This window comes from Coccinella septempunctata, chromosome 2, assembly GCF_907165205.1.
Source record: "Coccinella septempunctata chromosome 2, icCocSept1.1, whole genome shotgun sequence".
Classification (NCBI taxonomy): domain Eukaryota; kingdom Metazoa; phylum Arthropoda; class Insecta; order Coleoptera; family Coccinellidae; genus Coccinella; species Coccinella septempunctata.
The window spans coordinates 30,417,248-30,445,098 of NC_058190.1; the positions used below are offsets into that span (position 1 = coordinate 30,417,248).

At 32.5% G+C, this 27,851-nt stretch overlaps 1 protein-coding gene and 1 long non-coding RNA gene across 3 annotated transcripts; one reads left to right on the forward strand and one right to left on the reverse strand.

Moving 5' to 3' along the window:
* On the forward strand, positions 1-24,657 carry LOC123306642 (tubulin beta chain). The gene is made up of 3 exons (XM_044888740.1): positions 1-170; positions 20,872-20,980; positions 23,098-24,657. The coding sequence occupies exons 1-3, from the start codon at positions 114-116 to the stop codon at positions 24,291-24,293; spliced, it is 1,362 nt and encodes a 453-aa protein (XP_044744675.1). The 5' UTR covers positions 1-113; the 3' UTR covers positions 24,294-24,657.
* On the reverse strand, positions 10,771-27,101 carry LOC123306643. 2 transcript variants are annotated; one of them, XR_006536936.1, is made up of 3 exons: positions 26,843-27,064; positions 26,045-26,763; positions 10,771-10,785 (listed from the first exon to the last, which is right to left on the reverse strand). It is a non-coding gene; the product is annotated as an uncharacterized LOC123306643 (long non-coding RNA). The 2 variants fall into 2 exon arrangements; XR_006536935.1 differs by lacking the exon at positions 10,771-10,785 and having other exon boundaries at positions 26,106-26,763; positions 26,843-27,101.
* Positions 27,102-27,851: the final 750 nt, after the last annotated feature.

Sequence of the window (27,851 nt, forward strand, 5' to 3'; positions counted from 1 at the left end):
GGCAAACGGTTTGGTGCTGGTAGCTTGGTGCTTGTGACTGACAGTAGCCATCCTGACAGCTCGGTATTCACCATCTCTTCCTATCTTTGGATCCAAAACCGCAACATTACACTATGAGGGAAATCGTACATCTTCAAGCCGGTCAGTGTGGAAACCAAGTTGGAGCAAAGGTAGGTGGAAAATTTACACTTTCCCTGGAATTTCAGTTGAAATATTCTCTAGTCTTTGCTCTCAAAAAAAATAGCATAAAAACTCATCTGTGAGGGTGAATTTTTCATCACCCCTGGCATTTCAGAAGAACTTTCTTATCTTCCCCATGAAAAGCTATCACATCATCTTTTTTTTATTTTTGGGGTACTTTGAGATCTTGTAACTAATTCGGAGGTGAAATTTTTCAAAATCGGAAATACTGCAGTGCTAATCCATTTTTTTTGTGTACTCACCTACAAGTAGGCATTGTTATTGCATCGTCTGTATAGTTTTTGGAACACGTTCATTCCCAAAAAACATCCTCAATCAGGAGATTCGAATTCTGCAATCATTTTCAAAACTTGAATAACCTTCGACTAGTCATTGACTTTTGGTTCCTAAAAGGGAGGAAAATAGGTATAGAAAACTGCACTTAAAGGTTCCATGAAAAACCAACGATTCAACTGTTTACAATGGAATTCGTGATCATTTAAATGAACTCAAGAGGTGAAAAAACATAGTTCAAAATAATGCAGCGTAATCTGACAAAATTTCTTGAAATTCTTATTTTTTTTCGAATGCAATTTTTAATGAGAATATTTATCGCGATCTTAACTGATTTACTCAACCAAACTGGCTTCCTCGAGTAAACTCCGAAATTAAACAGATGAAAAGGTTGAGTAGTTTGATTTTATCACTCAATGGGATTATTTAACAAACATATTTTTAAAAGTGCACACCTGATATAAAGTGGATATCAACTGTACCTAATAGTGTAAGAAGTGATGTGATCTGGATTAATTAATATGATTTCAATGAAAATATATGAATTATAATGATCGAATCGATTTATTTCAATAAATTGGTACACACTGTTGAAAATTCTACGTCTGAAGACGAAACGAACAATTAATTTGAGGTACCCTTAGAACAGTTTTGGGATATTTTCTAATCTATTTCGTTAGCCTTCTGCTGCTAAACATAGTTAGATAATTATTTAAGTATCTTATTTAAGAAACATTTTTGAAAATTTGAAGAACGTAACAAAATTTTTTGTTGACGTTGCGAGTGTTTTTATGGAAAAACCTAGCGTCTAGCAATGCACAAAAATATATTTACGGGAATTTAGAAGAAAATGACATAGACAGTCTTTGACTCGTACAAGCATTTTAACAGTAGATTTTTGAGGGCAAAGGGAATACTTTTTTCCTATACCATTTTTTCTGATAAAAGATACATCCATTTCAACATTTCATAGTGAGCTGTGCCACCCCTGGAACAACAAAATTACCTTCTGAATAACTAGCTAAATTTGTGACACTACACTTTGTGGATCTTTTAAACAAAGTTGTATTCAGCCAAAGTACCCAATTTTTATTTCACAGATACTTTTTAATTTTTGAACATCAATAAATTACTCGAAAACGGCGCATTATACGAGAAAATATGGAGAATACTTTTATTTTACAAAACGTTCAAATAGCGTCCAACTCAATTTCGAGAGTTGGGTTTTTTGAATTTTTTGTATTTTTATGGTACGTAATGGTCATAATGAGAAAACTGGAAACTGATGACTGATATCATTGTGTTCGAAAAAGAAACATCAAATGAATGAAAAACCATATTCCGAAATTCATTCCATTCGATAAAACTGTTTGTCAGATAGAACTAAAAATAACATTTTTTTATGATATTTTAACAGTCTGTATCTTTTAAACCGAGACGAATCGGAATAAATGGTATAGCATCTCAAGAATCTACTGTTAAAATATTTCTACTAGTCATTGACTCATCCTGTATATTGCCACATTTATATTATTAAGTAATGCTTTGACCAATTGATTCATATATCATTAATCTATTTCACCTGAAAACACACTTACATTTTTATAGTGTAAATTCCCACCGTCTGCGTCTCAATCATTTCATCGTAAAAAAACAGTTATATTTCTTTGGCATTCAAGTTAGTATTTTACAAATTCTGATTGTAGTAATTATAGTAGGTATGAGATGAATTAATTTTAGCTAATCACTGTCAATATCAATAAAAATGTTGTAGTTCGTTGGCGAAAGATAAAATTCCGAATTTTGTGCACTGCTGAGACTTAGCCAAGGTGAAACTGGAAGTCGTCCATTAATTGACCATTTTTATGAACCAATTCTCTTCTAGTGCAAATGCAACACAAACGCACACCATGGATACAGTCCAAGTATGAGGTGCTTATTCATTTAATTAATTGGTCTAGTCACCTCATTCTCTCACGATATTGGATCCAGCGCCAATTAAACAGATTTATTATGGAATATTATGATGTATTAGTTTTTTACTGATCCCATTTTACGTTGCACGGCTTCACTCATATTCGTCTGATATACCTACTTGGAGTCACATAAAAAGCAATATTTGTATTGAAATTTTCATCTTCGTGATACCAAAAGGTAACATATTTGATATTTGAAATGTGCTGTTCAACTTTGTGATTGATGTCTTCTCAGAAAATTGTAAATTGATTCTCGGATATCTGATCTCGGTTTTGTGAACTTTTAAGCGACTGTGAGGGTGCAGTGAATTTTGCAAGTTTTTTCCTCAATCGCTTTTTTGAAGCTCCATAACATTTTATTATGTGCAATCGCTTCATTTTGATTTACTGGATTTTCTTGAAAATTTTTCATCTTCGTGTTACCAAAAGGGTTTAGTGGAATATTTGATTATGAAGCTAAGTCAAATATCAGCATAAAGAGACATGAAATAGTATATCCGTCTAATATATTCGCTAATGCTGGCATGCTGAACAAATCTGCGAAAATGCAAAAGTCGTACCTAGAGTAATGTAGGTACTCTCTATGATATATTCCAACTTTTTTTTATAAAACATTCAAAGGTCATCATCAAATTATCAGGCTTTGAAGTTTTGGAACTAAATACTCATTGCTTGAAAGTTCAGCTTCGTATGTAGTTATCTCTTTCAAATTTGATTGAAACGAGAATCTGCTAGGGGTTTTTCTTAGGAAGTTTTCATAGGTACCGAAAATTTTCAGTCTGTGAAAATGTGGAGTCACGTTAGGGCTACGTTGAGACACAGAATATTGAAATTCAAAATTTCGGAGCCTACTTGACGACACCCATAATGTGGAGCACCCCCTGATAACAGTCACCTAAAAAAATAATTAGAATCAGAAATCACATTTACAACCTGCATATACAAACTCAAGTAAATTAATGTTTCGATAAAATATTAAAATTTAATTAGTCTAAAATTAAATTTGTGATCTTCTATTGAGATAAAAAAAAGTAATCCTTATTTATGTTAGATTTAATAAATTATCTGAGATTGAAAAATATGTATGGCCATACGAACTGATGATACCAATGCTCTTCTGGTAGATTATCTTGTTGTTGAAAGGTCTTCGAAATATTTTCCTTAGTATTTTGGTACTCAAAATTTTTCCCAATGAAAAATTATTTCAACTACTCTAACCATTGAAGTAATGAACTATGTCTGTGATATTGTTTGAAATATTTCATCCACAGAGTTTGAATAAGCAAGTTATTACCATTGTCATTCAATATAGATCTATAAAGATTTTCTTTTCATCCTAGACAAAATCTGACTATTTGGTATCTGTTTCATTTCGAATAAAATTCGACAATTTTTTCTAATTATATTCTCATCGCTTTAGTCGTTGATATTTGGAATAATAGTAAGGATTGAAATTTAGTCAAATATTCAAGCTAGCCATGAAAGCGTAAAATGAATAGAAGGAAGTGGTCATCGAAAGAAATGTATCGATAATGTTATCAGTGAAATTTGCAGAAGTATCCAAGGCAAATGAGATTCAGTCAACTCGTGGAAATAATTACTACTACAATTTTCTATATGCATATCTTAAAATTTATTTAATGAACTCCAACCGAAGAACATAAATAAAGGTAGAAATGTTGGTGGATATCGTTGATTCGAGATAACAATTCAAAAATCAAACACATTTGTGAGTGGGAACTAACACAATTTTTCGAGTAATTCATAGGATCGTGCTCTCAATAAATTAGTCATAATTCCCTAGCAAATAAACGAAAAAAATTGGACTCGCTTTCACAGAAACCCTAATCAGAAAATAAACTCCTTATACTTAGTCATCACCATTACAATTGCATGAGTAACATTTGCGTGTTACGCCAAATTTCATACTGGGTTTGATTGTTTTGTATATAATGCATAAGAATTCTCTACCCGATAAGAAAGGCCGCTTTGTAGATTTCGTCTTCAATCGAAAAGAACAAAATTAACGTGCACAAAATTTATCATCTGCAAACGTCAACAAAAGACGAGGAAATGAATGGAAATTTCAAATATAAGTTATTCATTCTAATTTTCCCTCCAATTAAAACTTCCCATTGAATTGGAAGCGAAACTGAAACAATACATAAATTGTAATGAGCAGTATACAATCGATTTCCTAACTTATTTGTTTTCCATGGAAAAAAAAGAGTAATATGCTGTACAGGGTGGGCAAAATTGGTGATACCTGAACTACAACTTTTTAATACAATGAGATAGAGGAAAATGAATGTACCATTCATGTCATCGTTTTTCGAGAAACTAATAACGCCATCAAATGCATTCCTCCATCTTCTTTTGTTTTCGAGTTATGGGCCAAAATTGAAATTTGGGCGATTTCATTTTTGATCATTATTTCAGTTCCTGTTTGAGCTAGGTTGTTGAAATGAAAATATTATACAGACAATTTTTTGATAGCAATCCAGTGGCGTACTATGATTTTTTCCAACAGGTATATTTGCTGAGCTACAACATAAAGTTGTGTTTTTTCTTATGGAAACAGTGGTTAAAAATAATCTAGAAAGAATCGCCATTTTTTTTTCCGTTTCAGAAATATATCATATATATCTACATCGCCCTCAGATTCGTTCAGATATTATAAAAAATACAGTTGGTATTTATGTTGAATTTAAAATTAAGAGTATTATGGAAGCTGAATTATAGATTTATTTTTCAAGAAATCACAAATCTCGTAATTTTCGAATATTTCCACAATGCCGCCAATAATGACTTCGAATTCTAATAACTGATAGTTGTTCTAAACCGAGATCAAACCATGGAGGATTGAATCAAGTATTCAAAAGCTGAATAATAATCAGACCATGCGTAGAGAAATATTTTTGCGTGATTCAGCCTACTTAATACTCAATCATTTGAAATTCACATATAAACTATATTTTTCATAATATCTGAACGAATCTGAGGGCGATGTATGATGTATGATATATTTCTGAAACGGGAAAAAAAATGCAGATTCTTTCTAGGTCATTTTAAACGACTGTTTCCATAAGAAAAAACACAACTTCATGTTGTAGCTCCGCAAATATACCCGTTGGAAAAAAGCATAGTACGCCACTGGATTGCTATCAAAAAAGTGTCTGTATAATGTTTTCATTTCAACACCCTAGCACAAACAGGAAAGGAGATAATGATCAAAGTTGAAATCGCCCAAATTTCAATTTTGGCCTATAACTCGAAAACAAAAGAAGATGAGTAATGCAATTGATGGCATTATCAGTTTCTCGAAAAAAGACAACATGAATGGTACATTCATTTTCTTCTATCTCGTTGGGTTAAAAAGTTGTAGTTCAGGTATCACCAATCTTGCCCACCATGTACAATACAGGATTCTGATCTTCAAATAACGAACAGTACTGATGGCTTTATTTTCCATTCCATTTAGAGAATGCCAAACTTTTTGCCTGCTAGAAAAAACTACATATTATGAATCTGTCTAAAGGAAACATGAATTAGGTCATTTAAATATTGTGGATGTCATATAATGCTACTCCAGCAAACAATTCACCACAATATAGTTTTCCCCTCAATATCTCCAGAAACGACTTTTAGAATTGCGACCAAATATGGATTGCAATGAATAAGAAGAATTCACTACGCATATAGTCCTTTCTAGTCGTAATTTCAAATGGATTTGCCTTAAAGCGAAGATTTGCATCAATCTAATTGAAGACCGCTTCGTTTAAGGCTTTATTATTTTAACTGGTATTATAAACTGAATCATGCATGAATTGAGGCTATTTTTTTCTAAAGGTTGCTGGCAATGACGATCTTGATAGTGGAAGGTTGCATGGAAATGAAATTTTGGTCTGTCTTCTAAATTTTCTCTTGTAGAAAATTGAGGCAATTTTCCTAGTTTTGGGGAATCACACTTGAAAGTATCCTATAAAAAATTAAATTTTTGGGATACCAGTGATCGTTAAAAGCATAAAATTTTCCTAATTAAGGAGAAAATATATATTTTCTTATACCCGAGGAATTTAACAATCAAACCAATTTCAGTTTGTGAAATCACACTTTATATACCTAATTCATATTAATACCTTCAACCATTTTGATCTTTTTGCTAGAAGGATCCATTATTTATTTTCTAATGACTGAGAATGAAAGAACGACGCCGACGATCTAAAAAACGACAAAGGAATCAATCTACTATCCAATTCTACGATCATTAAATTCATTTATAAAAAAGTATATCTATTGATACTATTCTATCTGGCACAACAATCTCTACCATAAAAGAAGTCATTTGTGGATTCCTGGAGGTCTCATATATCATTCATTCGCAAAATTGAGGACAGCCGTGCAGTGAACCTCATGAAGGAATTATGGAAAATGATAATAACGGACTACATATTGCACATTGAAGATAATTGTAATTTTAATATCGCTCGTATAATTTCACCTCGATGAATTCTGTATCTAAAAATAATCAGAAGAATCTTTTTATCCCCGTTGTTTGCTCAACAGAGCTCTTTATCAACAGATAACGTTTGAATAAATGTCATGTCCGAGAACGTAATGATTGATATATTTTTATGATGAGGGTAGAATATTATAATTGGAGGTACTTGCAGCTAGAGATTGTGGATGTGGGTAGTCTTTCTGATTATGGGTTATTGCCAGTAGAATGTGGTTGATTCCAGCATGGAATGAAGATATGAACTGCATAAATTGAACCGATTAATTTAGTTTAATTGGAGCAGGATTTGCATTCGTTCGAATTCTAGCTACTGATTCAACGAGAGGGTGATTATAAAAAATTTTCAACTCGACGTTGACTTATAATTTTGGAATTTGCAAGGGAGTTTTTAGTTTTTATATATTTACAATCAAACAAAAAACATAATACTTTATTTACACAGGAATAATACCATCACTATAGAAAAAGTCAAGAAGAAATGCATATAAATCAGTTAAGAAAGTTTTTCAACCTTATATATTTCCAGTGGCTACTGTTTCTATTTATTCTTAAGAATTTTTGAATCTTCATTCATGTTGTCGAAAATTTTCTTTGCAACAAAGAACGGTTGTTGCCTATACCGATTCTATCGGTATTATTCTAAGTTTGACATGACCTACTAAATCCTTTTAACAAGAACTCCAGTACTAGTCTTGATGTCTTGAATTAGAAATATGTATAAGATATATGAAATGATACATTTTCAATTGGACATCCGAAAAAATCTATATTGAATTTTAGCATGTTAAATAAACAAAAAATAAAAAAAATCAGCTAGTGAATCAAGTGAAACACTATGGAACCATAGACAAACGCTATTATGATTAACATGTGGATTTCAAGGTACGAAAAAAAAGTTAATTTCTACTCCAAAATCTTGGAAATAGTTCAATTTTACCCATTTCAAATTGATTATTGGGAATACAAACTTAAAACAGTAAACTGATATCTTCGCCCACCTGAACATGCTATTGTGATAGCGAAGAAACACGTGTCGTGGTTTAAAAACTCATTTCGTGAAAATGGTATAATCTGTTTTAAGTTCAATTATGGATTTTCATCAAGTATCGGCTTCATCAATTCAATATTGGGAATACGAATTGGCTAGATCTGTTTTTTATGGCTGAGAACGAATTTATTTCAGAACAGAATGATCAAATTAAAATCATTCAAAGTATTATCCATTGCTGGCTACAGTGGCTACACCTTATTACCACTATCAGGCAGCTACTAATTCCAAATTGATTATTGGGAAAACAAACTTAAAACAGTAAACTGATATCTTCACCCACCTGAACATGCTATTGTGATAGCGAAGAGACACGTGTCGTGGTTTTAAAACTCATTTTGTGAAAATGGTATGATCTGTTTTAAGTTCAATTATGGATTTTCATCAAGTATCGGATTCATCAATTCAATATTGGGAATACGAATTGGCTAGATCCGTTTTTTATGGCTGAGAACGAATTTATTTCAGAACAGAATGATCAAATTAAAATCATTCAAAGTATTATCCATTGCTGGCTACAGTGGCTACACCTTATTACCACTATCAGGCAATTTTCGAATTCTATTTCGCAAAAAAGCCTCGTCTTTTGAGAGATCCAATTTGTGATACAATTTTCGATTTCTCTGCTACAGAAGTGTGTCGGTGATTTGTCAAATCGTGATTCATCGATAACCAGAAGGGCAATATCTGAAGAGATAGTGATAATTTATTGATGCTTCTTTATAAAGTACATAGTATATTCCACAAGTCAGAGACTTCATATTAGAATATCACAATTTCAGGATGATAACCATCTGACATCATTGTTAGAATATACAGAGTGGGCTTTTGGAAAACATAACAGACGAGATAACAGAAAAAATGCTTGGACATATTGACTTTTAATTTAAGAGTAACAACTTTGAAGATCAAATTCATAATCATATCCCTTAAACCCTTAATTTTTGAATAGAAAGAAGTGGGGTAAGCGACAGCCCATTTGAAAAGCCTTCCTATCCTAAGTTCAGCATATTTAATATTTTCAATTTAATCCCTTCGTTTTCGAAATATTCATTCAAATTTTGTCCAGTAGTGTTCATTCTGCTGAGCATGCTGTGAGAATAAATCGAATTTTCACAATTTTATTATTTACAATTTATATTATTTGCGGTTGAAAATCGTCAACTCCAATATATCAGACATCACAACAGAATAAATGAATAAAAATTCGATTGATTCAGACAACATGCTTGACAGTAGAACAGGTGTAGTTCAAAAATGTGAATATTTCGAAAACGAATGGATAAAATGAAGAAAAAATTAATTAGGGTGAACTCGATATATAGGAAGGCTTTTCAAATGAGGTATCACTTATCACATCTTCCTATTATTTAAGGGTTGATGTTGTAACACTTGGGGTTGGAGAGATATGGTTCTTAATTTGATCTTGAAAGTTATCACTCTGAAATCAAAAATTGATGTGTTCCATAATTTTTTCGAAATGAACTCATCTGTCTGTTATCTCGTTTCTGTCGTTTCCGAAAGCCTATCCTGTATAGAAAATAAATTAAATCATTTGATACACATTTTTAATGATATTATACCATTCTCCATTAAAAATATAACACGAATATTCAACAATTTTATAATAATAAAAAAAAATCTAGCCAGAACTATCAAATTTTGAATAATAATTATAAAATACCGTTTTTCGTCAAGACACAATACAATTATTCCAAAAATTACTGTCAGAAGATTAAATTTTCAAATCACTGGACAGAAACTAATGCACTCTACAAAACCCATGATGTCACAATATTTCATTAATAATAATGTCTTTTATCCTCCACATAATATCCATTCTGTGTCCTGTGAACATAATGTACATTCTATACATGAAGAACCTTTCAGGATGAATAAACAAAAATATTCCACAGGGAAAATTTTTGCGCGTGAACAAAAAATTTAAGCATTAGGTACTACATGCGTAAAAAACAAATATTAACCAAAAGTTCCATATATGGCCATAACACTAATATCAAGTAAGTATATATAATACCAATAATAAAATTACCACGTGTATCTCCGTTCAATTATACCAAAAACGGCCTTTATTTTCTTTCTAGGCAGTTCTTTATATATTTACGGTCTTTACTGATTAAATATTCCTTGACGATTTTTTTGAACATATTAACTGAGAGAACGTTGACCAATTGTTTTTTCCATTTTAGACTCTACTATACAATGTTCTTTTTATCGAGTGTATTGTGAGTGTTTCTATATTTTGGAAGATCCCGTAATTTTTATATGCATAAACAAGACATTCGTAAATGTATTGATGTACCTAGATGAAAAATTTTGTATTTTTATTCTTCTGAATGCGTCCACTCCAACTAATCTTCTCTGTATCCTAAGCCAGTCCAACACAATTGTTTGGGAAAAATGATAGCGCTCTCGTTTCTTCGAATAAGGGCGCAAAAAAGTCAGGTTAGGTTCATTCATTCAACTATACGTTTTAATCATTTCAGAACAGGAAACAAAGATTTATTTCAAAAAAATTTTAAATTTCAATTATGTATATCGAATATAATTATTAGATTAAATTCCCAGCCCCGACTCTGGGGGGAGCTGGTCAATCCTTGCTCATAGCTCCTTGTTGCTACCTCAACAATTTTCGGATTTTCCATCGGAAGATAAGAAATTTCCACTCCATTTCAGTAACAGCGGAAAGCCTATCCAACTTGTAGTTCTTGACTCATCCTGGCTTCCGCTGGAGATACGGGTAGACCCTGGAATATTCAGAAAGAACGCAAGATAAATATAAATAGTTTGACAAATGAGTCTCATCTGCCTCCTTCCCCAACGTTGCTTGGAATACTCTAAATATGTACCAAATGTCTGCGCGTATATTTCCGTCCTTTCGAAAAAACGAGAAAGATGACTCATAATCGGAGGGAGTCCCAAGAGAATAAAAAGACGTATAGTCTATCCAAATCCGAGAGGCCAGCGTAAACAAACTGACGAACGCGTGATCTTATTTGAGGATATCCTCTTATTGGTCAAAGCTTTAGGAACGCCATGTGTGCAGGCGAAAGTAAGAACCACTCTCCGCAGAACCGCATTACGTTTGATTCATTTTGTATGCGAATTGTTGTGCAGAACTGCAGAGGTCATTCATTGTTTTGTCTTTCGTAAATTGGTTTACAGTTGTAGCAAGTTATTCAAGTTACAAGCATTTAAGATAATGTCAAGTACTGATACTGCTGAGGAATCGCGTGTTGACTTAAGTCCTCCAAAAAAGAGACGTCTGAAACGACACTTCAGTGCCGAGATAAAAGAAATTATTTTGAATACTTATAAAATTGAGATGATTCAAAATGCAGGAATGTGTTTAAAGGACGTAGAACTCCGAGTTGCTGAGAGACTTGGCATTGGAGCTCGAAGTGTAAGGAGAATTATTTCTGAATACATAAATTCCGGTGTTCTATCACAGCCGGCAACAAATCAAAATCGGACCACCAAATGGGAGTCCTTATCAGATTTCGATAAAAATGTAATACGGCGAAAAGTTCACGAGTTTTTCTTCAGAAATGAACACCCGACTATAGAGAAAGTATTAAAAATAGTTAATGAAGACTCGAATTTGCCAAATTTTAAGAAGAGTACCTTCTCTATTATATTGAAAAAACTTAATTTCAAATATGGACGTCGCCAACGCAACAGTTTTTTAATGGATCGTGACGACATTAAATGTTGGAGAAGAAAGTATCTCACGAAAATTAGGGCCTTCCGTGATGAAAACAGGAAGATTTACTACTTGGATGAAACTTGGGTAAATGCCGGTCATACTAAATCCAAAGTGTGGACCGATGAAACGGTTACATCTTCTCGGCAAGCGTTACTTGCTGGACTATCTACTGGATTGAAAAATCCGTCTGGTAAGGTCTTGAATTTTGAGTTTAACCCTCGTTTGAACCTCGGTTTCATAAAGCTTGATCAGAGAATCAACGATGGATTGACGGATGAACGTCAATTAGTTTTCAGTCGATAAGTTGGTCATAAGCATTCGGAATATCATTCTTGCACCAAATAATTATCTATTCACGCCCATTTAATGATTCTCAACTGCTACTCCTCCAATATATTCGGAAATATGAAAGTTTCAATGATTTCCTTCGGGAAATCGAATGCCAAATTGTTGATCGAGCAATCAAAGTTTTGTGAAACTTGATGTAAGTACCTTTTTGGTGAAGAACAATTTCAACATTCTTTTTCAAATGTAGTGAATATATTTTTCCAGGCAAAGGGCAGAGAATTATAGTATGTCATATTGGCAGTGACACTGGTTTTTTAACTGGAGGACTCTGGACTTTCCAATCCAAAAAAACTGGTGACTACCATGAAGAAATGGATGGTCAGTCCTTCGAAAAGTGGTTTGAGGGTATACTTCCTAAATTGGAGGAAAATTCTGTAGTAGTTTTAGATAATGCTCCTTACCATTCAAGGAAAATGGAAAAAATTCCTAACTCACTATTCAGAAAGAGTGATATCCAACAATGGTTGAGGGAAAAAAATATTGATTTCACCCCTGACCTCATAAAAGCGCAATTGTTGAAGATAGTCAGGCAGAACAAAGAAAAGTTTGAAAAATACATCGGGGATGAAACTGCAAAGGCCCAAAATATTACCGTTCTTAGATTACCGCCCTACCACTGCGAACTGAACCCTATTGAATTGATTTGGGCCGATGTCAAGAATTTTGTGGCAGATAAAAACACCACATTTAAAATGACTGACGTCCAAAATCTTTTTCAAGAGGCTCTCTCACGGGTTACTTCCGAAAGATGGAGAAAGTGTGTGGAACATGTCAAACAAAAAGTTGAGGTGAACATGTGGAAATTGGATAATATTATGGATGATATAACACCAGTCATCGTCAACTTAGAAGAAAGTTCTGCATCTTCTGACGACACTACGGACTAGTCACTTTTACAAAAAATATTGTAACACATTTATATACATAGTATGTATTAAAGTGGGAACTTTAGATTAATTGTTCATTACTGAGACTCGTAGATAAGCATAGGTACATATTTTTCACCGGAACTGGAACACATAAAAAGTTTTAAAATATAACGCTCTCGGAATAAAATTTATTAGTACACCTCTGCGTTATCACATTCTTGACGCGTGATCATTGCATGGTGCAATGTTTACCGCTGGCCTCTTGGATTTGGATATACTATAGATACGTAATTATTTATATTTTTGTTTTTTCCGTCTTTTTATGTGTGTGCCAAAAATTAATCTTCAGACGGCACAACAACATATGTTCCATCTGATGGGGATACTTGAGATCGGAAATCTGAAGATTCTTCAGAGCTCATTTATATATTTGTTAATATCGTCAAACTATCAAAATTTCCAAGGACTTAATTAAACGACTTTGAAGTTTTTGATCATTTCAAATGAATATTTGAAATTGAGGTAACGATAAAATTTTTATCAATAAATAAATCAACGGCATGCAGACAATTATTGAATTCTGAAAAAGTACACCTCCGGGCTTTTTCAGAATTCAATAATTGTCTGCATGCCGTTAACTTATTTATTGATATTTAATTCACAGACATTAATTCCACTACTAAAATTTCAAAGATAAAATTTTTGTTCATAATTTTAAGCAACTTCCAATCCCAAAACAAATAACCACATAATTAAATTTCTCCTTTCCTTTCAAATTATTTCAAAATGACAGCTGCTGATAGTAAGTTGTCGATTTCCAGTTAAATCTCAAAGTTATCATTAGGAGTAGGAATTCGAGCGACCTATTCTTTTTAGGTATCGCCTAATTTAATTTGTAGTGATTATATTGTAAAGGAACTACGAAAGATTGTTCAATTAAATTGTTCTCCATAATCTGAACAACTTAATTGGGGTGTCTGAAATAAGCGATGGCAAACATTCATCATGTAATAATTACTTCACCATACTTTTCAATTCATGAAAATTGAAAAGAGTTGAGAACAGTTACTCCATTCACTTTTATAAAACACTCGGAATTTTGACACATTCCACAATATACTACGAAAGTTTGAGGTTATGACCAAAGATGAAATGCGTCTGATGCAGTGGCAGGGGATGGATATCTCATAAAGGAATTAATGAATAAGAATAATGAATTCTGCAACAAAAATCATCTTGCAATATCACAATTGAAGGAAATTCTTTGTCATCCTGTTCATTCACAACCTATGAATATATATGAAATAATATTAATTGATATATGTATATGTATACCGTCTTATATAATATTGTACAGGGTGTCCAAGTTAAAGTGTTGGTTCTTACGGGAAAATGCAAGTCCATATTTCTCAAACTATTCACACATTTTTTGCTCATTCTAATCTGCTCTACATGATGAACAGGAAAAAAATATAGGTTGCCCTTTGAGAAAATCAAATTTCGATTGAACTTCTATTTGAATTTTTAATTTTAATTTTTGAAGACCCTGTATATCAGATTGCTAAAAATAGGGATTAACCGTTTGATCCAATATGTTGACAAGAGCTGGGCAAAATTTGATTTTTATACATTCATTAGAGAACTAGTGTCAGCTATTTTAGTGAGCACCTATACAGTTGTCAAAATTTTAGGAAAAAGTCGAATATCTCAGAATCGGTTCTATATAGGACCATAGTTGTCATACCAAAGTTACCTTAAAGTTTGACAAGGAATTCAAAAATGCAATAATATACAGGGTGTTCCATTCAAAATAAGAAAGTTGATACCAACAGGGAAAAAACGGAGCGATGTATTCCTAAAATAAATTGAAGGAAGCTTGGTGGATCTCTATCAATTGATCAGCAGTGTATAAAAGAGTATGAGTGTAGGTATGGACTATGTCCATTCGCATGCCATAAGCATTCGATGCAATGAAAAAGAATGATCCCTGAATTTGGAAGGTTGAAGTTGCGCTTAAACTTGGAACTTTCTAGCCACGTAGAAAACAGATGAGGAGCGGATTTCTATGATAAACCATGTCAACAATATGGTTGCTTCGCGGTGTTTTCTATTCGTCAGTTTGAGTGCACCAAAAAAAATAAAAAATTACGACAATTCTCAAGATGCCTCTTGGCACTAATTTTTTAAGTTACTTCATTGTGTTCACAACACAAAATAATAGAGCCTTTACGTTTTATTACGACGTGAATCTTTTATCACCCAGTTTGAAGCGTCATATGAATCATCAGGGCATCAAGCATACTGACCGTTATCATTTAATTTTGTTTATTGATACCGTGAGTGTATTTGGATGTGAAACATCGCTTCAGCGGAATCTTCAACATCCTCCAGGTCCAGGGCAATGATCCACTCGATTCACTGAATACCTAACATTCAATACCAAGTTTTCAATTGGTCGGACGCTCAAGTCATGCTCAAGTGATATCATAACAAAATTCGTCTCGACTGACTTGTCACCTAAACATCGAGCGAAAAACCATATTAACCAAACTTACGAATGAACAAAAACAGATTGTAACAGACTGTGATCACCGAAAAATATTATCAGTTATGGTCTGATGGTTTATGCATAAAATAGATCCAGTGGTCCGTGTACATTTGTATCGTTGATTGTTATTGTTTGTTTGACGAGGGTGGCTCATATGGTAACTGATGATGTACCTATTCAGATTCATATATGAAATGTACCTGCATCAAATGAGGCTAATGAGTTGGCCGCATCTCCAGAATCTCTTTGAAATAGAAAATAAGCAGCAATTTTATCTTTTTATTACTCTGCAGAGCTATCTAGTTCGAATTCATATATAATTTTGTGTAGTATCTAAATCAGATATCTTTGAATGAATAAATGAATGAAATGATGAATTCATGTAAGTAATCTCAAAATGATTAAATTAATTTTCACCCCAAAAAGGCTGAAATAACAACGATCAAGGAAAATTGTTGCACGTTATTCCAAGGAATATGAAGGATGTTATTTCAGCCTTTTTGGGGTGAAAATTAATTCAATCATTTTGAGATTACTTACATGAATTCATCATTTCATTCATTTATTCATTCAAAAATAAGGAATAACGCAGGAATAAGGTAGATACTGAGACAGTGGAGCACTAGCTACATTCTGAACTGTAATAAATTTTACTCAATAATTTTCTGAAAAAAATTACTGCTCAGCACTTATTCATGTATGCAGCACTTATTGAGCTATTTTAGTAATTTTAGTTCATTCTATTACAACGGCAATTACTCACAAGCTGTCTTCAGGTACAATTGAGATAACTGTAGAATATTTTTATATTGTGCTCTTCAAAATTCTGATTAAATAAGGATGAATAACATCGAAATATTTGCCTGCTTGAGAAGGAGTTTAGTTAGTCTTTCTTTCACTGGCAATTTCTGCCGTGAATTCGTATTCATAAGTAGGTACAGTCAGATGATTTGGTACAGTATTAATTTTATCAAAATAATATGATGTTTGCTGATTGTGATAAAAGTGCAGTTTCAATTCTTTGCATTTGAGGTTTTGCATACATGTTTTTTTCGTGTTCAATGAGATATCCTTAATTATTTATGATGATCATCACGTTCTTAGCCGAATAAGTTTTTTTTATATTATTTCATGCGAAAAAAAATTTTAATTACCAATAAATCCTTAAATGAATATATGTATCCTCAGTATCCTCATCTGTAATTCCACGTCAGTAAAACTCATTGCTATTATATATTTATTGGATACTTCCAGATTAGATAAATAATCAAAATATCTAATCATTTACGCGAGTACTTTCCAAAAATTGATTGTGTACTTTTAACAATACTATTTCCATGATGATTACAATCTTTTTTTTTGTTGAGTAACAAATTTGTGAAATTGTTTTTATAGATAGTCTTGCAGCACTTTATGCTTTACAATCTGTAGTGTAGTGTTTCTTCGCTGTAAATTAAATTAAACAACTGGTTTATATGGGGTTTTCATTAAAAGTCAATTCGCTCAGCTCGTCAGTTTGGAAAGCCAGATATTTTTTTATTCGTCAAATGGAAAAAAAATGGAAAAAATTTTCCAGTGAAAAACAAATATTCATTCATGTTATTCACTTTCCGAGGTGAATCAATTTTTTCAGGGAATATCCTTATGAAAAAATTTCTCGAAAAGTCTCGCCATTCACTACAATTCGAAACCTGCTGATACTGAAAAAAGACGTTCTTGAAGTGCTGCCCTTTTTTCAACGAAAGTGGAAACTATTGTAATATTCGCAACTTCTACCGATGGTTCGAGTGTTCTGGCAACACCAACACCCCACATTTTGGTAGTCTTTCCCCCTTACGGCTTATACGGATGGGGAGAAAGTCTCGTGGTATAAACTCCTCTTAACTACCCAAATTTTATCAATTCTCTTTCATGATGGTTTTCTTATTGGAGATGAAATTCAAGATATTTTTGTTGATTTCTGCAGAATAGTATAACAACCCACTTTTCGACGGTGAAAAGTAATGTTGATTGATCTAAAATTATTTTATTTTTGTTCTGTAGTATTTTCTTGAAAGAATAGTTTCAAAAGTGACATGTAATTACTCGAGATTCTGACAAAATGCTCACCCTAACCAAGAATCCTTCATATTATTTGATACAGAATGGTAAATGAATTGACTTTTACATTGTTCACCCTACAATTTCAACAATCGCCTCATGAATAAGTAAATATATATTTCATAGCCATTTTCCCCGATAAAGTGATACATGTCAGTCGTTCACCCTCGATCTTATCATAGCATAAGATCAGAAAATTATTGTAGGTACATTCTCTTACATATTTCATGAAATGTATAACAAAATCGATGAGCCTTTCGGAGTCATTGCCCTAGGACATGTCCGTGAATTGATGACACTGTTTATTGATTTTCCGTACGATCATTTCTGTGTCTAATAATCGTCCTGAAATTTGGGTCATTCATATACATTATACTGTTGGGTTTAAATTGAATAAAAAGTAATAATATATAGGCATCATTCATCACTTATACTAGCCAGCTGAAGTACTTTATGATGGGAAATTATGAATAAAAGAAAAACCTGCAAATTCGTATTCTTGTTTATTATTTGAAGAATTTCTGAAATTTTCGGTTAGAAGATAATTCCACATTCTGCTCACAATCAATCGCTGTTATCAGCATTATAACGAGCATATGCATTCGAATATGTATAGGTACATATGTATTGTATTCAATTTCTCAGAATCCATTAAATGGTGAGATATTATTATTCGAATAGGTATTATATATACAGGCTATCTGTAAATAAATGCGAAGGACTTAGAGAGATGATTCCTCGATGAAAAGAAGCAGGGGTAGTTCCTATAAATTTTCTTCTAAATCTACCTACCTTCCAAGATACAGCCTTTGGAAGGCGATGACGAGTTGACAGCTCTTAATTTTTTTTACGTGTTCTAAAAAACACTGAGTCATAAAACTAAACTTAATATGAAGCACTAAGTAGATGTTACTCACACAATTTTTTCAGATTTCATAACTTTACTATTAATGGTTGAAAATAACAACCCCTTATATGATGTTCCTTCAAAAATTGTTTTCGTGGGATAGATTTTTGAAAAACAAAATTCTCTTATGGTTTTCCATTCAATTCTTGAGAAAAAAGTCTCTTACGAAATTTCGATACAGTCGATACTTTTCTCGGAATAAATAAAAACTTACAATCTTATATGATCACTGTTCATTCAATTTCATCGTATAAGTTAGTGTTCCATAGAATGACTACCTCCCGCTAAAATATAATTCATGCATCAACTCTCTGCCTCATAGACCTTCGTATACTGCTTGTAAGTTTTCATTGATTCCGAGAAAAGTATCAACTGTACCGAAATTTTGCAAGGGACTTTTTTCTGCAGTATTGAATGGGAAACCATAAGAAAATTTTATTTTTCGAAAATCTATATATACCTATATTACAATCATTATAAACGTTATTCTTTCCTTGATCAAATCCACATATTTGAAATGGTAAGCCAAAAATAATGAAATACAAGACTGATCTCTAACATACGGTAGTCCAACGCAGACAGAAATAAAGTCAGACTCAGACAATTCCTCTCAATTTTCTCATCCTTACGTCTTCTTCGAATAGCAGTCTATATTTGAGACGTTCCTTTAAGAAACTCCATTGGTCTAAGGTTCAACAAACTCTTAATGAGTCATTATGAAATTCAACTCCGGACTAATTTTCATCAGTAGAAATTCAGAATAAACGCAATTACCGCCTCAATTAAGAATATGTTCTGTTAGTTTGCTCACTAGTTGAAGTTAATCTTCTAGATAAGTTGAATGAGCATAAAGGCATCAGAAACATCTCCGAGTTGATTTTAAAGCAAAAAACGCAAAAAGGGTCTATAATAGCTCTTGAAGTAGTAGACAAATATATTTTGGCATGCAAAACTTAAATGTTTTCTGTTTCCAACAGTCTCAAATGGAAAAGTTCAAATTCGACCAAAAAAGAATAAAAATTTGATCATACATTGATAAAAGCAGTTTTAACAGGGCTGCAGAATATTTCATGTAGGTACCTACCTGTGTAAAATGAATTTTCCATTTCTGGTAGATAACTACACAAAATACATATATAGATAAATTTAGAGAAACTACATATAGATGATTAGACAAAAATTCTTCCAATTCATTATCAAATCAAATCTTTTTAATTTTCTTTTTTCGTACCAAAATTTTCTGTGGCATAATCTGAAGTTTTTTCGCTTTCAATAAGACACTTTTTGCAACAACAACGTTAATACTTAAATTTTTTATCTATTATCCCGAAAATAATTGAAAATGAACGTCTTTTTATCTGGAAGATCGGCACTTCCCAACTATTTCAAATAGCCTATTTTGTGAGATAAAATATTTTTCCGACTATTTTTTATTTCTTGAGAATCTACATATCCTAGCATTCAATGGTGCTAATTAGATGTTACTAATGATGAAAGAATAAAATATTGACATCCTAGAAAATTACTTTTGTTATAAACCTATATATATATATCGAGTCCCAAAAAGTTTTTTTTCTGTCACAATATTTCATTTTTCATTACCTATCTATACAGGGTGTTTCTGAATTGACGCGAAATATTTCAAAGGGTGATTCTTTAGCAAAAATTAAGGGTGATTTTTTATATAACTTCTTGTTCAACACACTTTTCCCTTCAAGTGACAGCCCTTTAAAATTAGGTAAAAAATTTTTTTTAATGCCTATTTCCGCTTTGGAAAAATTCAGAAGAATGAAATTTGGCAGATAACTGATGCTTATAAAATGGTAGTTTTTTAGTGTTTTTGTAACCCTACAATGTAATCACAAGGGGCTGAAAAATAAAAACCCTATAATATTTTACATCAGAACTTTTTAATGCACCTATATTCTCCTATTTGAAAAATTGATTTGAAAGGACAGACTCAATTTGCAACTTTTTTATGACTTTTCATCATGAAGTTCTCAGTTTGATCACAAAAAAATTAAATACTGCTCAGACTCTTTTCCCATAAATTCACAGTAAGTAAGCTGCTGTCATATGACAAATAGTTTTATTGTCCTGATTTTCTCTGTGTTATTCTTTAATCTCTGAAGAACTAAAACTAATTAAGTAAATAAATTTAAACGGGCTGTAACTTGGAAGGAAAATGGTGTTGAACAAATAGTGATATGAAGGCCCTCCTTAATTTTGCTAAAGAATCACCCATTGAAATCTTTCGCATCAATTCAGAAACAACCTGTATATCTTGAAAGAAATGATAAAAATGTAGCCATTAGGCTTGATAGTTGAATGCTTCAAATTTTTTTTTGTTTTCAGTTTTGGGAAGTCATTTCTGAAGAGCATGGTATCGACCCCAGTGGAATCTACACAGGAGACAGCAGTTTACAATTAGAAAGGATAAATGTTTACTACAATGAAGCTACAGGTGAATATAGATACTAAAGAATACCTATCGAAGTATACCTTCAAATCCAATATTTCTCAGACACTTGGTAGGTATACCTATCCTAAGAAGGGCAAACTCGAAATTTCTCATATTTTTTTCGAAAACTTTGTGGGAAAAGAATTGAAAGATAATGAATATAATGCCTGTTTTGGTTCGATTTTTCGATGGTTCCTGATCCGTTCAAAACATTTCATTTATTGTTTTCTCTTAGCTAAGGTATTATTATATGGATACAATCAACTGTTTTATCAATTTATTATGAATTGCCAAAGTGGAAAAAGTATTTCTTGTCCTTGACAACAATACAAAGACATATTAACGTCGAGGAACTATTATATTCTTGTGACTGTAATAATGTAATTCAAGAAACGCATTAGGCCGACTTCCAAAATTAAACAGGAAGCGGTAAATGGGTAGGTATTCACGAAGACTCTTGAAGCCCGAGAATTGTCGCCAATGAATCACCGAAACATAGGTTACTAAACTCCACCGTATTTTTGCGAATCTGTTTTAGAAAGATATCCATTACGTGTTACGTAGGATATTCTTCGTTCGTATGTAAAAGAAAAAGATAGGTAGTTTATTCAAATCCTAAAATTATGGAATTGTGAAGTGGCAATTTTTACCGAAAACATGTTTTACCTATAAAATAACGGTGAAGAGTGAAGAGAGGAATTTATTTTTAAATTGTTTTTCTTAATATAAGCATCACTGAGTCTGCCTTCATGACCTCCCTCATTAGTTTACTAATTCCATTTGAATGTTAAGATAATGAGATTTTTTCTGGATTTCATTTTTTATAATGAAATCAAATAGAAAAATTCTCACGCCTATACGGGTTGTTTCTGAATTGATAATAAAGATTTCAGTGTTCTTCAAGGAAAGTCAAGAGGGGTTTTTCATAAAAATTTTTTGTTATAAGCTTCTTACACCCCAAGTCATCGCCTTTGAAGCAGGCTGCTTCTGAATATTTTCATATTAACTAATGCCAAGAAAGCTTCTGTCCAATAAGTCATAGAACATATATTTTTAATCATTTTTTTAACTAAATACTATCTGATTTTTTCTTGAACAATATAACAACTTCAGGAGGGTAAGTCAGAACTGAAAAAGTTATATGTTGAAGTCCTCTTCTGAAGTCAATTTTTCAATTGGAAAACTGTTGAAGCGTCACAATTTTCTGATAAAAAATATTGTAAGACTTACTTTTGTCACTTCTTGGTTATGACTAATGATATAACATCGAAATTACAAAAAGTGCCAAAAATTGATATACTGATGATAAACACTACAACAATCTGCCAAATTCCATACCCCTAAATTGTTCCATATAGAAGATATTCACCGGAAACTTGTTTTCCAGCTTTTTCAGCTGTATAGGCGTCAGAAAGTTTTCTTATTTGATATTATCAATTATTATCAAAAAAATCATTATCAAAAAATGAAATTCCCAAAAATCTCATCATCTCAACATTCAAATGAAACTAGCAAACTTTTATCGTTTATTTGGAAATACATATAGTTTACGATAGAAATTTAAAATGAAAATTATAAGATCACTAAAGTAGGTACTATTTCATAATGAGGGTCATGAAGTCATACTCAATGATGCGTTGATATATTGAAAGAAAAAATATTTTATATTGAAAAATAAAATCCTTCACAGTTATTTTGTATTACTTAAATAGGTTAAACATGTTTTCGGTAAAAATTACCTCTTCAAAATTCGATAATTCTCAGGATTTGGATAAACTAACTATTTCTTCCACATACGTAGAATATAGGTAACACGTACCTAATGCATATATTTCCAAAAAAGATCCGCAAAAATAAGGTAGAGTTTAGTAACTTATGTTTCAATCTTCAATGATTCATTGGCGACAATTCTCGGACTTAAGGAGTCTTCGTGAATTCCTACCCATTTTTTGGAAGTTAAGAAGGTCTCTGATATCACGTCCTGAATGTTGTCAGTGTTAAATCCAGAAACCTTGTATATTTCTCAAAAAAAAAAAATGAATTCTAATTGATTATCAGCTATCGAATAATTGATCTATTCGAATAGAAAATTGTAATTAATGCCCTTATTTTTTTTTCAGTTGCAACCCGTAGCAATGGAGGAAAATACGTCCCAAGAGCCATCCTTCTGGATTTGGAACCAGGAACAATGGACTCCGTACGATCAGGCATATATGGAAGACTTTTCCGACCAGACAATTTCGTTTTCGGACAATCAGGCGCTGGCAACAACTGGGCTAAGGGGCATTATACAGAAGGTGCAGAATTGGTAGATGCTGTCCTGGATGTAGTTAGAAAAGAAGCGGAAAACTGCGACTGTTTGCAAGGATTTCAACTCACCCATTCACTAGGAGGTGGTACCGGATCTGGCATGGGCACCCTCTTAATATCCAAAATCAGAGAAGAATATCCTGACAGAATTATGAACACCTACAGTGTTATGCCTAGCCCCAAAGTATCCGACACTGTTGTAGAGCCATACAATGCTACCCTTTCCGTTCACCAACTTGTAGAAAATACGGATGAAACTTACTGTATCGACAACGAAGCTCTGTATGACATATGTTTCAGAACTCTCAAAGTTCCGAATCCAAGTTATGGCGATCTCAACCATTTGGTGTCTTTAACAATGTCTGGTGTCACGACTTGTCTCAGGTTTCCTGGTCAACTCAACGCCGATCTTAGAAAACTGGCTGTCAACATGGTTCCCTTCCCTCGACTTCATTTCTTCATGCCAGGCTTTGCCCCGTTAACCTCCCGTGGCAATCAACAGTACAGAGCTCTTACAGTACCAGAACTCACTCAACAAATGTTCGATGCTAGAAACATGATGGCCGCTTGCGATCCAAGACATGGAAGATATTTGACCGTCGCTGCTGTCTTCAGAGGAAGGATGTCCATGAAAGAGGTTGATGAGCAAATGCTTGCTGTACAGAACAAGAATAGCAGTTACTTCGTCGAATGGATTCCGAACAACGTCAAAACAGCCGTTTGTGATATTCCACCAGTTGGTTTGAAGATGTCGTCTACATTCATAGGAAATACCACTGCCATCCAAGAACTGTTCAAGAGAATCTCTGAACAGTTTGCTGCCATGTTCAGGAGGAAGGCTTTCTTGCATTGGTATACTGGAGAAGGTATGGACGAAATGGAATTTACTGAAGCTGAATCCAACATGAACGATTTGGTATCAGAATATCAACAATATCAAGAAGCAACCGCCGACGAAGATTTCGAAACTGAAGAAGAACCAGCTGGAGACGACTTCAACTGCTGATCTCACCTTTTTTCCTAGATTCAATTTTTCATCTTTTCTGGCGATGTGACGAACTAGTCTTCAATATTTCTCAATTATCATCATTATTTTAGGAACGAAATAATTTATTGATACCGAAATATTAATTTTTAGGAACACTTTTCATACTTTTATATGGAACAATATTATAATAGGTATAAGTGTAAGGTCCCCATCCCCAATTCTAAATTATTTATTGACTCGAAATGAATTTATGTATAAATTATTGAATGTAGATCGAAGACTGATTTTCTACAGATTTTGTGGGGCTTATAGTTATTTATTCATTAATTTTAGAATCTTTTAAATAAATAAGGTTATTGAATTAAACTTTTTTTCTGAGCTACATACTCTTACAATTTCTCCTTATTCAACTTCTAGAGTTGGAGACGAAGGCGATTTCACTGATTTCATAGATAATTTGAAGGATTAAAGAAGCGGATATGTTATTAAAAAATATACACTTTTAACTATTGTTGTATAAGAAAAACCATTTCTTTCTAAATTCAAGCTGATACTCTATCATGAGTATCGTGCAATTTGACTTACTTATTTGGAGTTAGAACTATAATAGATAGTCAATTATAGGTACTCAAATAATATTATATCCATAAAGAAAAATTTATCTATGCATGTATTCTTGCTATCACATTAGATATGGAACAATTGAAGGAAAATAAATATGCCTCCGTAATTCCTCCGTAATGCCTCCGTAGAAAAGATGGCAGCACGTAACGAACGTCTTTTTCCAATTTCACCAGGGTACGAATGGTAGCCAATGGCGAGACTTTTCGAGAAATTTCTTTATTTGAAAATTCATTGAAGAGATAATTGCACCTCGGAAAGTTAATAATATGAATGAATATTTGTTCATCATGAATACATTTTTATTTTTTTTTTCGTTTGACGATTAAAAAAATTTCTGACTTTCCGAGATGACGAACTGATTGAATTGAATAATAATGAAAATCGCAAATAAATTAGGGGTTTCTGACGTAAGATATTTATTTTCTCTTTTTGAACTGACCACTATAACCCCTCTTAAATGATGGTATAGCAGTGGGCTTGAAATGAATGTGCGTAAAGTTGGCCCAACACTTTCCTGTTTTCGAAAATATTTTTGCTGTGCTCAATTGTGCTAGGTTTGTGCTGTGGGGATTTTTTTACAATTCCATATACGCTTCTCAAGATATTCCACAAAATGTATGGAATGGGTCAGCCCAGCACTTTTAGAAAAAATGGATTTTTATGCATGAAACAGATTGTGCTATACATGTACTGAGTTGTGCCGTTCGAATTTTCACTAAATTTCCTCTCATTTCCTAGATAATCGAAAATGAAGAAAAAAGCCAAGCACTTTTGTTTTTTGTTGTGCTGATTTGTGCAGTGAATAATTTCTCGAAAATTTGTCGAATTTTCTGGTAAATCGCGAAATTGAAAAGAAAGCTAGCCCAGCTCTTATGTTTTTTCTTAACAAAAACATATGGAAAAAATTGTGCTAATCGTGTACTAACTTGTGACATTGAAATTTTTCTAGTTTCTCAAATGATTTTGCAAAATAAAAAAGTCAGTCCAGTTGGAAATTTTTCATATAGTTTTGCTACATTTGTGTGACTTGTGCTGTTGAGATACTCAGAAAAAGCTCCCCACTTTTTTCTCAAATGGTGGGTATTAAAAAAATCAGTAGTTTGTTTCAAAATCAGTGTACATGGCAACAGGACTAATATTCATACCATTGAGGATTTCCACTCTCCATAAACAAAATATGGCTTCTGAAAAAGATCAAAAAGGAAAATAAATTCAATATTTATTCACTACATTCTGGGAAAATGGACGTTATCAATACTATAAAAAATATATGTATCATATGCATCATAAACTATACAAAGTTAACAATCATGTGAATAATTCACATCTTCAAGGAACAAATTTATTTCAGTATTTAATGAACTGCTTATATCCAAGTGATGATTCAAACTAGATGATAATAATTTAATTGTCCTTGTTTTTTAATGTTCCATAAAAGATATTGCACTAAACACCACAGTCCAAAACTATTTCTTTTTTGGATCACTGCCTCATGTTTTTCAAGAATGTAATGAATGGATTATAAACATTCTTGTCTAATATAGTACTACACTGCACAGCAATATTCTTTAACTTCTGTTCATCAGTACTTTGTTTATACAATTCGTGAACATTAAACTCATCAACCCCATCTAACAAATCATTGAATTCCTCTTCTTTATACTCATTTGAATTCCTGGCTTTATTGAATAATTGTAATGTAGGCATATGGGAGGTTCTTCTGGTATTCTTTAGGAATGTTTGAAACTCTTCGTTGCAGCGTGGATTTACCAGGCAATAAAAACTACCTAAACTGAATTTGTGAATATCTTGAAGTGTGAATTTTCTTCTGGGCTCCATTTGAAATCGATATAGATGAGTTAGACTGAAAAGGTCAATCGGTTGAATTTCATAGTGAGTCTATAATTCCATTATCTCTAATCAATTTTAGATTATGTACCTACGTATTTATGTATTACAATTCTTATCGATTTTATGAAACGTGACCTAGCTAAGAAGCTAGGTAACCATAACGATAAATGACACCAATAAACCTTGCTTTATCTTATATTCCATTCTTATTTTGAAATTCACAACACTATAAATAAGTGGTAGAGAAAAATTCCATTTAAATATTTTATATTCATTTGACAGTTCATACGATATAGGTTAAGCAGATTTTGAACTGAACTACTGAACCCGAAATGCATTTTGAACTACTGAAACTTGGAACTACGATATTGAACTTGACAGCCTCAGCCATGGCCCACTAGAAACGCTATGTCTACAAGAACTAGCAAAGAGAAAGAGAGTTGATTTAATCTTTGGTTTATATTTAGTTTATGTAGGATGCGTTATGCGTTTGCGATAAAGATTTATGAATTCTGGAATAATTTTATATATTTCAATATATGTAACCATTATGACCCCCTGCTGCCACCTTAAATATGATTTAAAGGATATAAAAATTTATCGGGCATTGAGCATAATAATATTTCTGGAAATATTAAAAATGTTACTCTATAGAAATCTTCAATGGATCTAGTTAAAAATTATGAATGTGGGTGGACCGCAAATAATAAAACAATTTGTAAAATTTATTGTTTTTTTTTTAGTTGAAAATGATAAGTTGTCTTTCGATTCGATATTATCTTGAATTTCTTCTATGTATTATTGTTTTCTGATGAATGTAACCTGTGAATTATAACGAGCGTTTTGAAATTATAATAAATTGTGAATTTTACCTATATCATCTCTAAACCAAACGCATGCATGAAGAAGGAAAATTGGGCGATGTTTTCGTGGATTTCCTATTTTACTGAGTTCAATTCAATTGGATCTGTAATTTTTCAGGTAAAGACAAAATAGTAATTTGTGCAACCGGTTGGGAAAAGCATTATTTTTCGGAGATTCCTTTTAAATCTGGTCTGGGTCTGGTGTCGAAAATATTTAATTTTTGTAGATTCAGTTTGA

What these genes read in the sequence shown, in the direction of transcription:
- LOC123306642 (XM_044888740.1), top strand. Translation starts at nt 114, where the DNA reads ATGAGGGAAATCGTACATCTTCAAGCCGGTCAGTGTGGAAACCAAGTT. An exon ending in GAAACCAAGTTGGAGCAAAG is followed by an intron (nt 171 to 20,871) that starts GTAGGTGGAAAA and finishes TTTTGTTTTCAG; the next exon opens with TTTTGGGAAGTCATTTCTGA. An exon ending in TTACTACAATGAAGCTACAG is followed by an intron (nt 20,981 to 23,097) that starts GTGAATATAGAT and finishes TTTTTTTTTCAG; the next exon opens with TTGCAACCCGTAGCAATGGA.